Source organism: Dasypus novemcinctus, chromosome 23, assembly GCF_030445035.2.
Source record: "Dasypus novemcinctus isolate mDasNov1 chromosome 23, mDasNov1.1.hap2, whole genome shotgun sequence".
Classification (NCBI taxonomy): domain Eukaryota; kingdom Metazoa; phylum Chordata; class Mammalia; order Cingulata; family Dasypodidae; genus Dasypus; species Dasypus novemcinctus.
The window spans coordinates 11,726,183-11,743,830 of NC_080695.1; the positions used below are offsets into that span (position 1 = coordinate 11,726,183).

A 17,648-nucleotide genomic window follows, 5' to 3' on the forward strand; every position below is an offset into this window, starting at 1 on the left:
CCTGTCAATTGCGCCACCTCAGTTCCTGGTCTCTGTGGACTTCACCTTGACTCTCCCCCTCATCTCTCTTTTGCTGCACTGTCTTCTTGCTGTGTGACTCACTTGCGTGAGCACTCGGCTTGCTGTGGGGGCATTAGTTTGCCACATGGGCACCCACACAGGCGCTCGGCTTGCTCCGTGGGCACTTGGCTCACCACACAGGCACCCACCTGGGCACTCGGCTTGCCGCATGGGCACTCAGCTTGCCACACAGGCAGCTTTCTCTTCTTCTTCACCAGGAGGCCTCAGGGATTGAAACTGGGTACTCCCATAAGGTAGGCAGAGGCCTTATCACTTGAGTCACATTCGCTTCCCCCAAAGTGCTCTTAATCTTTATAGTGTGAAGTCAGTTACCCATTTGCTTTCACTCAACATTTGTGCTGTTAACAACTGTTGTGTCTTCTATCTTAGCTGAAAAGTTAACACTTTTCATCAACTCAAGCTCACCATTATGTAAGTACCTCAAAGAAAGGTCAGTTTTGATAGGTGAACTGTTAAAGATGCATCCCAGACTTAGAAATGTGAAAATAATTTTAGAAAATGTCATAATTAGCTTCTTTATTGAAGAGGCGATTCTGATCCATTTATATATGCCAGACCCATGGCCCTTTAAGCTTTTTAAATATTTTACTTAAAATATATGTTATATTAAGCTTTAATGACTCAGTGTATAGGAAATCTTAGTTGCCATTGTAACTACCATAAAGAATATTATTTTCTGGACACAATTATGCAAAACCTACCATTTAATCCCTGCTATGCAGCATATTCATATACAACTAGAAAAAATATGGCAAGTGCTGAGCAACAAAAATGACAGCCATTTTGTGATTTTAAAAAAACTTTTCATGAAAGTTTAATGTACATGCAGAAAAATACACAAATCTTAAGTGCACAACTCAGAACATACTCTGGTATTCAGCACCCAATTAAGAAGCATCCGATTACCAGCACCAGATAAATCCCCTTTATATATCTTTTCAATCCCAAGCAAGTCTAACCACTATCCCGATTTCTAAGTGAATAAATTTTGCCTGTTTTTATATTTTATATAAATGAAATTAGTGTTTTCTTTTGTGTCTGGGCTCTTCAGCATTTTGTGTGAAAGTCAGTTATATTATTGCATGTACTTATAGTCTTTATTCTTACTGCTTTACAGTAGTCTATAGTGGAAATATACCACTAAAGTTTATTCTTTCTACTGCATATATGCCTTAAGGTTGTTCTGTTTCTTTACAGTTTTAAATAAAGTTGCTACGGGTATTCTAGTACAAGTCTTCAGTGGGCATATATATGCATTTCTGCTAGCTTTGGGTAAAAGGGTATATACATGTTCAGCTTTAAGTTCCAGCTTTCCAAGATGTTTATATCAATTGGTAATTCTATCAGCAGTGTACAAGTTTCTGTTACTTGCATTCTTGCCAAGCCTTGATACTTTTTCATATTTTTTATTTTAGCCCTTCAGTGGTACCACAGGGTGTTTTAAACTTGCATTTCCCTGATTACTAAAGCTAATGCAATTTTCAATTTATTGACAATCTAGCTATCCTCTTTTGTGAAAATAGTCTTTTGCCCATTTTTCTTTTTATTTTCTCGTTGACTTGTAATTCTTTATATACCCTAGATTAGGGGGTTGACAAACTATAGCCTGCAGTCCAAATGCAGCCCACCTCTTGTTTTTGTAAATGACTTTACTGTGACACAGCCACACCAATTTGTTTATATATAGTATATATGGTTGCTTTCACACTACAGTCACAGAGGTGAGTAGTTTTGACAGTGATCATCTGCCCTACAAAGTTCAAAACATTTGCTATCTGACTCTTTACTGGGTAAGTTGACCAACCCTTCTTCTAGACTCGTTTATGGTCCTATGTTTGTTATTACAAATACCTTCTCACCCTGCGGTTTGCTTATTCACTTTCTTAATGGTGCCTTTTTGATAAAGTTCTTAAACTTAATATATCCAAATTAACACATTTTTATTTTATGCTCTACTGCCTTTTGGGTTTTAAAAATGAAAACTTTTCTCACTCTATTGTTTTCTTCTTAAAGCTTTGTATTTTACATTTGATATTGAGATCTGCAATCCATCCTGAATAATAAATTTTGTATTTTGGGTAAGGTAGGGGTCAAGACCTTGTCCATACCTAATTGATGGGACACATCACATTTATTAGAAAGAACACCCCTTTCCCATCTCACTGCATTATCTTTGTCAAAAATCAGGGGATGGTGTATGTATGGGTCTCTTTCTGGAATCTTTATTCCATCCCATTGGTCAACTGTCTATACTTAGGCCAGTATCATAATCATAATCTCTATGGCTTTATTACAGTTCTATATATTTGGCTATTAATTCCCTATTTTTTAATACAACTTTGACTATTATTGGCCTTTTGACCCTCCATACAAATTTTAGAATAAGCTTGTTAATTTTCATTGAAAAAGTTGCGAGAGTTTAGATCATGACTGCATTGAATCTATTAATGTGGGGGGGAACTGGCATCTTTTTTAGATTGAGTCCTGGAATCTATGAACAAGATATCCCCTACTACTTTGAAAATTTTTATAGAGTTCTTGAAAATGTTGTTAGAATTTCCCTCTAGGTACTTGAGGATTTTTAAAAAGCTACTGTAAATAATATTGTTGTTTAAAATCCCATTTTCTATGTTGTTAACTTAAAAGATCTTTTAAAAATGATGTATACAGGGGTATTGCTGATTTTAATTACTGATTCTAATTTCCTGTATATTCCTCAGAATTTTCTAGCACAAAATCATGTCATCTGCAAATAGGTTTTACTTCTTTTCCAACCCATACGCCTTTTCTTTTTCTTGCCTCGCTAATCTATCTAGGTCCTTCTTAACTATGCTGAATAAAATTGGTGATAGTGAATATCCTTGCCTTATTTTGAACTTGGGAGAAAGCTTTCAACATTTCACCATTAGGTATGCTGTTTGTTGTAGGTTAAAATATTCTGTATCCAATTAAGGAAGGTTCCTTTCTATCTATAGTTTAAGATCATAAATGGGTACTAATTTTATCACGACTTTTCTGCATATTAAATTACTTTTCTTCATGTAGTAAAATATAGTAATTGGCTTTGAATATTAAACCATCCTTATGTTCCTGGAACAAGATCAATTTTATCACTGTTTTATCTTTACTCCAGAACAAATCCATCTCCTTTTTATTTCTTTGCTGAGAATTGGGCCATATGACCACTATAAACAAGACACTTGCAAACAGAATGGAATTATTATTATTGATTTAGACTAATTGGGGTTTATCTCTATTTCATGTGAGGAAATGGTAGACACTCAAACTCTTCCAGTAAGGAATTTAGTGGGAAAAAACAGAACAAGAAACTTGTTAAAAAATACTGGAAATAAAGGGGCAGTGCACAATATGATGTCACCCTATTCATATCAAATATAAAATAGATAAAATTCCAAATTACATAATATTGGCACTTTATACCTCAAACTTACGGATTAAAAAATACAAGTAGTATAAGAGTTGGGGATATTTTATATAGGGAATATTTTACCTTAGTTATGAATAGTACAGTTGTTCTCTTTTATTCAAATAGACTTAATTCCCCATTGTCTATGCATAATTTAAGAAAAATAGTACATTTAAAAAATCATTTCTTTGCTCAGATGCAGGTGAAAACTTTACAAAAATCACTGACTTTTATATTTGAGGCATTTATTAAAAACCTATTTGTAAATGTCACTATAGAAAACTTTACTATTTTATACCTATCAAATACTACATCACTAACAATATTATATCCTTTGTGTTTCATACTGTTTGCCATCCTATTACTCAAATAAGGAAACTCTTCAGAAATTACTCAAATCCAAACTTGCATAGAATTACCATTAGACTGCATTTTAAAAATATAAAAACATGTCATATATATATTAAATGCTACTGTCAACATTGTCAACTCCTGATGACCTTAAAAATTTTTTATATAATGAATGCTTATTCAGAACTGATATTTTCTTTCTTATAAAGACTTGATTTTACATCTGAAATATGGCTTTAAGTACAACAATTTTCAAGAGAATATATTTTTTTCACATTAATCACAAGACACATTTCACCTCGGTATGATTCCCTGATATGTAATACAATTTGAATTCAAAATAAATCTTAAACATCTTATAAAATTTCACTGCTGTATAAATCATCTAGTGCCCAATGAGTTGTATGGTCTTGCTCAAGGCTTTGCTTCTTGTTGTATTCTTAGGAGATACTTCTCTGTGGAAATTCAGATTAAAATGATTCTAATGCCCAAATGCTTTTCCCCAATCAGGAGATAGGTAAAGGTTTCTTTCCTGTGAGAGTGCTCAGATGAACAGTATTTGATTCCCTACTGGATTTCCCATATTTATTATATTCAGAGGCTTTTCTGACCTGAGATTTGACTTCAGAGGAGACTTTCCACATCAAGTACATTCATATTCCTTCGCCTGTGAATTCTCTGATGGCTATTGAAGGCTGACCTGTGGTGGAATTTTTTCCCACATTCACTGCATTCATAGGGTTTCTCTCCTGAATGAGTTCTATAATGTACAGTGAGATAAGACTTCTGAGAAAAGACTTTTCCACACTCATTACATTCATAAGGTTTCTCTCCTGAATGGCTTCTATAGTGTACAGTGAGGTTTGACATCCTAGAGAAGACTTTTCCACATTTACTACATTCATAAGGTTTCTCTCCTGAATGAATTCGGTGATGTATAGTGAGATATGACTTCTGAGAGAAGAACTTTCCACATTCGTAACATTCATAAGGTTTCTCTCCTGTGTGCACTCTTTGATGTCTAAAGAGGGATGAATTGTGGGAAAAGGTTTTCCCACATTCATTACATTCATAGGGTTTCTCTTCTGAATGACTTCTGTAATGTAAAGTGTAGTATGACAACTCAGAGAATAATTTTCCACATATATTACATTCATAGGACTTCTCTTTTGGAAATGACTGATGTCCATCAAAGCCTGAATTTTCAAGGAAGGTTTTCCCACATTCATTACATTCATAGGGTTTCTCTCCTAAATCAGTTGTTTGATTGGTGAGATATGAGAATTCAGAGAACTTTCCACATTCATTACATTCATGGGATTTCTCTTCTGTGTGTAATTTCCTATGTCTAATGAAGGCTGAATTTAAATTAAAGGTTTTACCACATTCATTACATTCATAAGGTTTCTCTTCTAAATGACTTCTATAATGTATAGTAAGGTATGATACCCGAGAAAAGAATTTTCCACACTCACTACATTGATAAGGTTTTTCTCCTGTATGTGTTCTCTGATGTGTAATAAGGGTAGATTTTCGGTAGTAGGATTTCCCACATTCATTACATTTATAAAGTTTCTCTCCTGTGTGTGTTCTCTGATGATCATTGAGGGCTGACTTCCGGGAGAAGGATTTCCCACATTCATTACATGGATAGGGTCTTTCTCCTGAATGATTTCTCTGGTGTAGGGTGAGATGCGTCTTTTGGCAGAAGGTTTTCCCACATTCACTGCATTCATAGGGTTTCTCTCCTGAATGAGTTCTCTGATGTTGAGTGAGGTGTAACTTCTGACAGAAGGTTTTCCCACATTCATTACATTTATAGGGCTTCTCCTCTAAGTGTGATCTCCGATGCACAGTGAGGGTTCCCTTTTGGCTGAAGGATTTCCCACATACATTACACTCATAAGGTTTCTCCCCTGTGTGAGCCCTCTGATGTATAATGAATTTTGACTTTTTACAGAAGGATTTTCCACATTCACTGCACTCATAGGGTTTCATGTCCATTTGTGATCTCTGATATACATTGAAATTTGACATTGGGATGAAGTCTGGTCCAGAATCATTCCATTCATAATGCTTCTCCCCCATGTAAGCTCTTTTGTGAGTAATGAAAACTGCTTCATTTTCAAAGGCTTCCATGCATTTATTATAGTCAAAGGGTTTCTCCAAAATATTAATCGTCTTAAGAATACTTTCATCATCTTGAGCATAGGCTCCCCCATTTTGATTAAATTCATAGGGTTTCTCTCCATGATGTATTTTCCCACATTCACTACATTCATCAGGTTGCTTTCTTGCATAGCTTCCATCACTAATAATTAACTCTGAAATACATTCTAAACTCTTTCCACATGAGACACAATTCTGAGCTATTATGTTTGAAGTAACAAGGTTTGGTTCTACATTATAAGTTTTATCAAATGCATTCTCTCTCTCTTCAATCAGGGATTTGTTGTTGATGAGTAGAGTTTGCTGTGAATGTTTGTCTTCATTTTCTTGGAATCTCTCTATCAAGTCATCAGCTTTCCAGATGTCTTCTAAAAAGGAATAAAATGAAACAAATCTTGTGAATGTGAACACATAAGCTACAGAATGGGAGTGCTACACAAGTGCCCTATTTGTGGATTGACTCTTCTGTTAGGGTAAAATTCCACAAATAAAAATAATCCCAAGAGTATATTCCTGTTTTTCCCTCGATCTATAATATAGCACACACACAGTGAAGTGGGGAAGGTGTGATTTAGTATCTCTAAGACATATGTATACATAACTAGCTTTAGCCATCCCAAAAGTCTGAGATAACCATTTAAAAAAACCTAATAGTTTACTAATTTACCTGGACAACTCTGACATGGGAATTCACCTTCTATCCATGGCTCTTCTCCTTGCTCCAACTTGATGATCACATCTGGTTTGGTAATATCGTACCCTGGTGATGAGAAATGGAGAAGCACATGGACCAGCTGATTGGCTTAAGATCTTTGAAGTATAAGAAGACACTGCCTCATATAATAAAAGTATCCCTATTTTTACCTTCAAAATTAGAAACTTGAAATGTGAAAATAAAGATACAAATACCATAGTGAATGCCCAAAAGGGATTCAATAGTCTTACCACTTATTTCTTAAAACTCAAGGATAAATCATTAAATTCAAAGTACCCACATATTAGAAAGGAAGCTATCCTTACCCACTGAAATTAGGTTGCTGTAGTTCTCCAGCATCACATCCTTGTATGTTATCTTTTCATTGGGGTCCAGTTGTTGCCACTCCTCCTGGGTGAAGTCCACAGCCACATCCGTGAATGACACTGACCCCTGTACATGGCACCATGATCAGAGTTGGGTGATGTGGAAAAGACATATAGGGACAAGATTTTTCTGTGCTCATTGGTAAAATTAACAATGAACAACAAATAGTTATGTTATAGATTGTTGGAGGAAAATAAATCATACTGGAAACTCAATGCCTTTGGGTTCTTTAAATAATGTACCCGAACAGAAAAACCCCAAATACCACTTTGTGTCTGAATTATCTAAGTTTTAGGAGATATAAGATGAGTAAAACACCACTCCTGCTTCTCAAAAAGCTTATAGCTTAGTAGAGAGATATATGTGTGATGGTTAAGTTCATTTGTCAATTTGGCCAAGTGATGGTGTCCAGTTATTTGGTCAAGGAAGCACTGGCCTAATTGTTACTGTGAGGATATTTTGTGGACGTAAATGATCAACAAGTTGATTGCATCTATGACTGATTAAATCTACAATCAACTGAGGAGACTGTCTTCAACAGTGAGAGAAATCTCATCCAATCAGCTGAAGGCTTTAAAAGGAGAACTGATGATTTAAGGAGTCAGAAGAGAGAATTTCTATCTCCACTTCAGTCAGCCAGCTTCTCCTAGGGGATTTTTCAAAAACCTTTATTGGAATTCCCAGCAAGAAGCCTGCCCCACAGAATTTGGAGTCATACATCCCCAAGTCACATGAGACAATTCTTATAAAAGTTTCATAATATTTACTGATATGTCCTGTTGGTTCTGTTTTCCTAGAAAGCCCTAATACAACATGTAAATATACACATGCATTTTATTCCTTGTCACTCTCTACAGTCACCTTTGAAGGGTGGTTCCTCCTCTTCTCCTAAATCTCCTAATATTGGAGGAACCCAGGATTCAGTCCCTCATCTTTTCTCTTCCTTTCTCACACTCTGCTTTGGTACTCTCACCCAGTTTCAGGTGTTTGATTCTTTTTTTCTCGCAGTCAGCTATCTCTAGCTATCTGCATGACTAGCCTTTTTACTTTCTTCAAGTTTTATCTCAATTATCTTCAAAGATTTTCTTGCAGCAATAAATATTTGTTGATTAAATAAATGCCCTAGGATGTTATTAGCGTATACAAGGTGGAGATAGTTTAACAAAACAAAATCAAATTATTTTAATTTTGTATTGATGTGTTGGACTTCACAGATTCTACTATCTTACATCCTTAAAGATTATGTATTCTATAAGACTTAAAGGAAAAGACAATGAGGTGTAAAAAGTACTAGTGGCAAAAACTAAGCAGCATCAACATTTAGGAGGTTGGATGAATAGGCCAAAGATATTAAGAAGGTGTTTTCGTGAGTTTTCTTACAATAAAAGTCAGTTCTAATTCAAGACAGTAAATCAAACACACACAATTACTTCCCTGCCTCAAAAACAAACAAAACCCCCAAAAAGTCAAATTCAAAGAAATATAAAAATAGATTACATTCATAAGGGCACTGAACACAGAGGCTACCAACAGCAGGAATTTCTTTGAGGAAATTCACTTGAAGGTACAGAGTAGTTAAAGACAAAACATACCAGTGCCCTGAACACACAACTTTATATAGAAGCAGATGTTGGGTCCCAGCAAAAGTGAGGGGCAGACTCTCCAACTAAGCCCCTGAAAAACTCCAGGCAAATCAAGAGGGCATAGGATTCCTGTGGGCAATATAGTGCTTGGTGGGCAGAGTAATAAACCACAGGATTACCAGAGTGGTTTGAGTGGTCCTTGCTTTAAGTACCTGGAGCAGTCAGATGAATGTTGAATCTGATGAGAACTCTCTGGCTATGGGCATTGAGGCCAGAGACCTAGCAGTATATAAGATGCTTCAAACCTCCATAATTAGGGTGACTGTATATTCATTGTCCAAACTGGGAAACTTCTGCCTGGGACAAATGATAGAACAGGAACATAGGCATAATAATACAAGACTGTCTCAGGCAAACTAGGACATATACCCAACCCTATCCATAATGGACATGGATTTTTTTTTTCTTAAAGGCTTCTCTTAAAGTACTCTACTCTTAATGTAAAACAACTTGAGCAAATTAACTTGTCTAGCAACTCGTCTCCTGTTCAAAATGAAGTGATGCCTACTCTAATTACGTATCTCTGCCCATTCAGTTCTAGAACTCCACAAAATGGAAAGAGTAATCAAATATGGTCATTGGATGAGTATAGTCACATTAGCTATTAATTCTTCTCTCACAAATTGAAATAGAAAATCAAGAATTGGTGACTATTTGAGGAAAAGAGTATAAATAAAGGGCAAGGACCAATATGAACTCAATGAGTTTATAAAAGAGAGAGTTCATAAAGGAAAGAGAATTTAATTTTTCACTGATTCATATTTTTAAGTAAATTAAGCAGACTATTGCTTCTATAAAACAAAAACTTCTAATAAAGCTGCCAGAAATTTAAAACTGGAGTGTTGATTTTTTTAAAAAATCCTCAAGTAAGAGGCTTGATTATCAAATGGGACAAAGAAAATATATTTTAGGAAATCTCATAGAAAATACGAAATGGAAACTTGGAAAGAAATTTGACATGAAGCCAGATCCAAGAGAGTCAACATTTTCAGAAAAAATAATGGGAAGAATGAACAAAACTAAATCAAAGGTAGAATTGAAAATGATTCCTGATCTGAAAAACCAGTAAGCCTTCACATCAAAAGAACACTGAGAAAAATTAGAGATCCTTAAATTTTTAAATAAAATATCTAAAATTGAAAAATTAAGAAAATAACCATAAAAAGTTAGGGAAAAAACACACCAATTACCCCAATAACTGACATTCAACTTCTCATCTAATAGAAAATAATTGAACTTAGAATCGTATGCCAAGCCAAACTGTTATTTAAACATAAGGACACTATAAAGCTGTTTTCACAAAAGGAAGAATAGTTAATAAGAAAAATTCTTTCTTTAAAGTATTCAATGATGCCACTCCATTGAAGCCTAAGAGAATCCAAGGAAGAGGCACATGTGAATATTTAAAAAAACATCTCAGGAAAAAAAGCAAAAAAAAGAAATTTTTTGATGGTGTTGCAAGGAGCAGCTCAAGGGATTGCAAACACTTACGGTTTAGTAAAGAGAGCTGCTCGGTAAATAGCAGCTACCCTATTATTTATCCTATTATTTATCTAGGATCTATCAACAAAGGGTTTACATTCATTGACATGGCTACAATGATGTAGTTCCTAAGGCTAAGATACTCTGAGATACAGAAATAGAGCTGCTACTTTCAAACACATACCTGACAGTCTCCTATGTGCAAATGTTCTCCCCACCCTCCCCCATCTTACCCGTCCTCCCATCCCTATCCCCCTCAAGCCCGCAAAGCCCCACCCAAAGGTATCCCTATGCCCCCATTTTATCCTTCCCTGTACAAATACTTACCTTCAGCTTATCATATCTTTTACCCAGGTAGGTGTCAGCTTGCAACCTTCCTCTACCCCCCAAATTCCTTTAAGCCTATCATCTGGTCTCTAGCTCTCTGAGACAGCTTGGTTTACTTATTGTTGATTGGCTGAGAAAATTAAAGCAGGACATCCAAGTTTGTCCAAAGGCAAGCCAAACGAACTAATAAAGTCAATTACAGAATTCAATAATGTGGGTTGTTAGACCAGAAGGCAGAGACACTGATAAGAATGAAGAGTACTTGGCTTCAGTTGTTTTCAGTTCATTTTAATACAGGTTCAAAAGCAAATGACAGATAAAGAGGACAGGTACTTAATGCAGGAAATTTTGTGTTTCCAAAGACAGGAAGAACAGGATCTAAGCCGAAATTCCAGGTATATCTCCCAGAATAACACTACAGAACTGGCCTTTCAAGAAACATGAGGATCTCATTTTCTAACTATGTACTCCTCATGGATATGTGAAACAGATAATGAACAGCTGGCAGAAATCCATAAATATCTTATCCTAGTCAGATTACATCATCTTACACCATTACATCATATTGTATTGCTATTCAATTTCCGTTAAGCATAGGCTTTGATAATTTATAACATTCTGACTTAGTATATTATGACAGAAGGTAGAGTATAGAGAAAGGAGAGATCCCTAAGCCATTTGTTTTTTGTTTGTTTTTTTTTTAAAAAGAAACCTGGGGAACAAGCAGAAAGCTGGGGAATGAAGAAGCTGCTGTTTTAACTGCAAACTCTAGGAACACACCATTCTGCAGCACTCGTGGGTTCAGGAGGCCCCACCGACCACACTGTTGCCCAGACGACAATAAGTACGGTAGAAAAACTATAATCAAAAACAGCAGAATGGATATTCTAATCCTCATCTCTTGATACCTTATAGAGTTAGAGTTTAGAACTTAGGACAGTACCTGGAAAAAAGAAATAAAATACCTCCTTGACAGTACTTTACAGCAACATACACAGAAGCAATGAAGTAGAGCTGCTATAATCTCTGACTCAGCACAACAAATCCCTTTTAATGTACAAGGAACTTAAATCATATCTGGAAACCTTCAAAGAGAGTCTATGAAGTATAGTGGTACAGTTATTAAGCTCTCCAGCCTCTGCAGTAGAGAAAGGCACATAATGAAAGGGGTTGGAGCCAATTTCCTATATTACCAAGCACAAAACAAAACACAAGATGAAGATGCAAGTGAATGAACAGGCTGCAATACTTATTATGTACTTGAGCAACCACTACATATTGTGTTGCTCTAATTTAATTGCCTTCCAAGTTAGGGTAGCAAAATAAACAGAAACTTAGATTTGTTTAAGTATTAATAACATAGCTGTGAAATTGTAATTGTTAAAGGTTAATAAATATCTGTATTTTTAATAAAACAAGAGTTCCAGTAATTTCAATGAAACATGGAGGTAAGAGTGTGGGTTAGAGAATGGTGGAAGGAAATCCAAGCAAAACATTTTTTAATTTTCAAATGGAAAGGAGGAAACGAGGGACGAAAATAATTTATAAGTTTTACAAGTTCTATCAAAGCAGAAATAAAGGAATTTTCTTTTTAAGGGAAAAAGTAAAGGGAATTTGAATAATCTTACTTATTTTTACACAGTTAGTAGTCAGGAATCAAAGTATACCATTTTCAACTGACCAACCAGAGTAAAAGGTTAGTAAGGAAACTAGGGATACAAGAGTGCCTATAAAAAAATATTAACTAAAAACACAATGCTTCCTAACTATCAAAATGAACAAATAAAATAGATAATCTAGACAAATAAACAGTAAATACAATACACCAAGTAATATTAACAAAGAATATAACAGAGTTGGGAACAAATCAGTAAAAGTGAATGGGTGTATACCATCCACTAAAATTAAGTATTTTCAAATGGTCTCAAAAAAGCAAGATCCACCTCGGAAAAATTAGTTAGAAAGGTAAAAATAAAGAAATGGGCAAATGGAAATGGAAAAAATGAAGAAAGCGGGGGTTGCAATTCCCATTTACAGCAAAACAAAATTTAAACTAAAAGCATTCAAAGAAAGACACTTTGTAATATTGAAAGTCACAACCCCCAGTAAACTTAACAGTTAAGAATATAGGGAAGCAGACTTGGCTCAGTGGTTAGGGCGTCCGTCTACCAATGGGAGGTCCGCGGTTCAAACCCTGGGCCTCCTTGACCCGTGTGGAGCTGGCCCATACACAGTGCTGATGTGTGCAAGGAATGCCCTGCCACGCAGGGGTGTCCCCGTGTAGGGGAGCCCCACGCTCAAGAAGTGCGCCCCGTAAGGAGAGCCGCCCAGCACAAAAGGAAGTACAGCCTGCCCAGGAATGGCGCCACACACACGGAGAGCTGACACAACAAGATGGCACAACAAAAAGAAACACAGATTCCCATGCCGCTGACAACAACAGAAGCGGACAAAGAAGACGATGCAGCAAATAGACACAGAGAACAGACAACCGGGGTGGGGGGGAAGGGGAGAGAAATAAATAAATAAATAAATAAATCTTTTTTAAAAAAAATATATTCATCACGTTGAACACAGCCATCACCTTTATAGAGTAGAAACTAAAGGAGATAAGTAGAAATAACTAGAAATACACAAGTAATAAAAGATTTTTCACACTATAGTCTTAGTACAAGATAGGTATATGGGCAAAAAATAAGATGTAGATCTAAACATCATCATCAATAACCAGCAATAAACATCACCATCACTAGAAGACATCCTAAAAATGACAGGAGACAAAAATCTGGATCTCCACAAAGGAATTAAGATGAGAAATGGTAACTACATAGTTTTATTACTTAAATCTTTTTCAAAAGTATCTTTAAATAAAAATAGCAGCGTATAGTGGGATTGATAACACATGTAAAAGTAAAATGCATGGCAATGATAATAATGAAAAGACCAAAGGGAGAAATGGAAGTATATTATTACAAGCTTCTTATATTTTAAATAAAGTGGTATATTACTTAAAGATAGACTAAAAAATTTTTGTATTATAAATCCTGAAGCTCCCACTAAAATAACAAAATGTTATAGCTAATAATAAACAAAAGATAAAAAATGGAATCACAAAAAACAGTGCAAAGTTAGGAAGTCAAAGAAGAAAAAGGAAACAAAAATGGGACAAAGGGAAATCAAGTAGAAAGACAACAGACTACTACCTATCCATATCAATAAATGCATTACATGAAAATGGTAAAAACATTCCAATTAAAAGGCATAAATTGTCAGACTGGATAAAAAAGCAAGACCCTTATGTTTAGGTGGAAACAACCCAAGTATTCAATAGATAAATTATAAACAAATTGTGGTACAGTTGATTCTCATTATTTACAGTATTATATTCTATAAAGTTGTCACAAACACTGTTAGTGAATACTGAACCATACATAGTTCCTAGTAGAAATATAGGATTGACCGTACACATATAAAAAACAGAATATTATTTATGAATGAAGTTCTGATGTATACTGCAACATGGATGAATCTTGAAAACATTATGCCCAGTGAAATAAGCCAGAGACTAAAGGACAAATATTAGGGTGATTTCACTTATATGAAATATCTAAAATAGGCAAATTCGTAGAGTCAGAAGGTAGATTAGAGGTTAACAAGGGCTGAGTGGAAGAGAGAATGGGGAATTTGGGGTGATGAAAAATTTTAGAAATAGGTAGTGGTGATGGCTGCACATTATAAATGTATTAATGCTACTGAATTGTGTACTTAGCAGTGGTTAAATGACAAGTTTTATGTTATATATGTTTACAGTTTTTTTACAACTTAAAAAAAAAGAATATCAACTTCAGTGTACGGAAACATTTGAAATGTTTAAATCCATGAGCTCAAAATGACAAAAAAAAAAAAAAAAAGAAAACAAAAAACAAAAAAACCCTTGCTGCTCAGGGCCTACTAAAGATTTTGAAAACTGTCTTTCCTGCATGAAACCAAAGACAGGACAAGATAAGTTTATATTTGGAAAAGTATTCTGGCTAGTAATTGAAGAAGAATGGTAGAACTAGAATATTACCACTTTTGCCTCCACTAATGATAGATCAAGGCAATGAACATCAATAGATGCTAACATCACCAGAACAGAGACAGGAAGATGATATATAACTCTGGGGGAAAAATTACAGAAATACCATGACAAGTCTTGCCAAAAGAAACAAACACAAATCTGATTAAGCTACCAGATCTAAATGCCAACTTTACAAGGTGTATAGGAAATAAAGAAATGCATTAAAGGCAACACATTGGCAATGCAATCAGCATAATCCAGACTGTGGGAGACTGAAAAGAAGAAATAAATAAATTTCAAAGAAAGAAACTCAAGAGCCATGCAGGGTAAACTACTACTGAAAGACTGAAGAAATCAGGAACCAACTGTGACATAGGACTCTTTGTGTACCCTGATTAAAAAGAACAAACTAAAAAAAAAAATTTAGGAAACTGGGCAACTTTGAACACTGGATATTCTATTTAAGAAAGTGTGGGTTATTCCCACCACTTTTTCAAAGAACTATTTTCACTTACAGATAGAAAGAGAAATAGTTAAAGACTTTTTTTCAAAGCAAAGAAAAGACGACTTCATGAAGAACATCAGTTTGGAGGTAAACCAAGTGTGTGATATCACAAAAAAATAACATATCCATGGTAGAAGAGTGGTCATATGAGGTAAGGACTGGGAAATTTTCATTGGATTTGAGCATAATTAGATCCCTAGTAATCTGACTAACAGATTCAGAGAAGTGCTAGGGCCAGCACTAGAACACTGAGAGTTGAAATGTTGAGTACAAAGTAAGGAATCTTTACTTAGAGAATATTTTTTTGTGGTGTCTGCTGTGCATTGCAAATAAACAGACTAGCAGGAATACTGGAGCAGTATTTAAAAGATGAGCAGACCATTCTCCTAGGTTTTATCCCTGGATTAAAGAGTGAAAACAGAAAGATGACTACTCGGATAGCAGTATTTTGGTCCCTGGAGATATTATATGCACTGAGTTCTCCTTGGGCAGCAAGCCCTCTGCTTACATAAACAACAAGTAGAGGCCATGTACTGCAAAGATTTAATTGATGGTTTTTATTAGAGAGTCTAGTCACAATTATACAAACTTCAACAAAGAAATATTTCTAATTCCTAGGAAATTTTTAAAATCTACAAGGAACAAAAATGGTTTCTTCTTACAGTCAATGTGAATGTTGTATGAACGGTATTTTTCTTTTCTATGACTATCAAGAACATCAGTTATATTTGCAGCTCAAATTCATTAGTTCTAAAATATCACACTACTTACACATATAAACTGACAAAGATTCTTGGTGCTGACTCTAACCATATTTTAGACAATCATTCATTTTTCCAACTTTCCCATTTTACAGTATGGACCCTTATAAACCTCTTAAAATGTATTATAAAACAAAGTGGCTAATATGTCAAACAAACAGAACAACTCACCTGGGATTGGTTCATTTTCTACTGCTTTTGAAAAAGTGTAGACAAACTGTAATGGTAGATCTAGGAGAGGAGAAGTAAGTAAAGTCATGAGTAACGTGGCATGCCTAGGCGGGAATCTCCTTTTTAAGAATCACCGCAGAATGCTCAATGAGAGAACACTCTGTGAACACTCAGAAGGGAATAAAAGGGGGATATGGAGGAAACACACACCTGTACAGCTGTAGCTGGAACATGACCATGTGGTAATTAGATGGGTTAGATTCTCATTGGTGGATATAGACACTGACTCCTTTTTAAATAGCTAGCCATTATTAAGTAAAAGATGCAATGAAAACTCCCTGCTCTTACACTGCCCACGCAATTTCTTACTCTTTAAACTGCTTAAAATAATTCTCAGTAATAAAGAATTTGACCTCTCAAAAATGGGATAATGTGCATAAAGAAATGGTTTGGTTCTTAAATGATCTGACCCAACTTGGTTGCCGCTGCACCTAAGAATCTTTTATTGAGAACTGTGACAAGGTGGGCAAAATACTGGAGAGGCGATTCCTAAATTCAACTATTAGCAATCCCACCTACGAACCTGGGTGACCTTGGACAAGTCAAGGCAAACGAGGCAGCAAGAGCTAACTAACCCTTGCAGAATTTTCCTGCGCTACGCTGTGTGATTCCACGAGGTCAGAACTACAAGGGAAGGAGAATATACTTAAGAGAACAGAGGGACGTGTCGAGATGCCTTTGGCATCTGGACTAGATGAGTGGAGGAGGAAGGGGCACCAGGGCTTTGCAGGGAATGCGGAGATAGAAGCTCTGAGCCGCAGGCGTGGATCACCCCCCGGCAGTAAATCCTGCCTTTCGGGGCAGCCGGCCTCAAACCCCGGGCACTAGTCTTCTGGAAGGGGTCCAAGCCCTCCGCTGTCATGCACTCGGTCTTGTCCTCGACATGGGGTAACGTCACCCAAGCCCTGCTCGCTCCGGGATGGGAGACAGAGAACTGCCTCGACCCCGCAAAGCCACGACCTACCCCTTGGGGGGCTCCGGGGAGAGGCAGGGGTCGGGACTGTCCTCTCAGGCGCGGTGCCCGCTCCTGAGGGCTCCTCCTTTCCACCTCGAAGCGGCCGGAGCCTCCGCCCGGCCGGCGGTAAACTAAAGCCAGGGCCGCTGAGGATGCAGCCGGGCCTGTCCAGGAGCGTCGGCGAAGCCCCGGCCTCAGCCGAGGCCACCGGAGGGCCGCGCGCCCTCTCGGCCCGGACCCTGTGGCCACAGCGCCGCGAGCTCAGGGGCTCGGCTCGTGAGTCCCCACTCGAGCTTCCGCGCGACCCTGGCCTTCACAGCCCAACGCCCGCCTGGCCGCCGCCCCGACAGGACGGCGCCCAGATCCGCAGGCTCCGGGATTCTCGCCCACCGGAGGCCAAAGCCTGGGAACTAGGGTGAACGGTGACCTGCGGAGGGACAGAAAGCCCGAGCGGCGTGGCGGCACTGCGCACGCGCGAACACGCACGCAGGGCACAGTACGCATGCGCCGGAGAACCCTGGACGCCTGTCTCCGGGAGCCTGCCACCGGTAACAGTCCTACTCTCTTTCCCATGA

The 17,648-nt window shown here is 37.0% G+C and overlaps 1 protein-coding gene across 4 annotated transcripts; it reads right to left on the reverse strand.

Moving 5' to 3' along the window:
• Positions 1-862: 862 nt before the first annotated feature.
• RBAK (RB associated KRAB zinc finger) lies at positions 863-17,582 on the reverse strand. 4 transcript variants are annotated; one of them, XM_058285742.1, is made up of 5 exons: positions 17,083-17,582; positions 16,059-16,118; positions 7,049-7,175; positions 6,696-6,788; positions 863-6,396 (listed from the first exon to the last, which is right to left on the reverse strand). In XM_058285742.1, exons 2-5 carry the CDS (start codon positions 16,071-16,073, stop codon positions 4,484-4,486), a joined length of 2,148 nt encoding a protein of 715 aa, XP_058141725.1. In that variant the 5' UTR covers positions 16,074-16,118; positions 17,083-17,582; the 3' UTR covers positions 863-4,483. The 4 variants fall into 4 exon arrangements, with proteins under 4 accessions (XP_058141725.1, XP_012381894.2, XP_058141726.1 ...); XM_012526440.3 differs by having other exon boundaries at positions 6,723-6,788; positions 17,083-17,559; XM_058285743.1 differs by having other exon boundaries at positions 16,269-17,543.
• Positions 17,583-17,648: the final 66 nt, after the last annotated feature.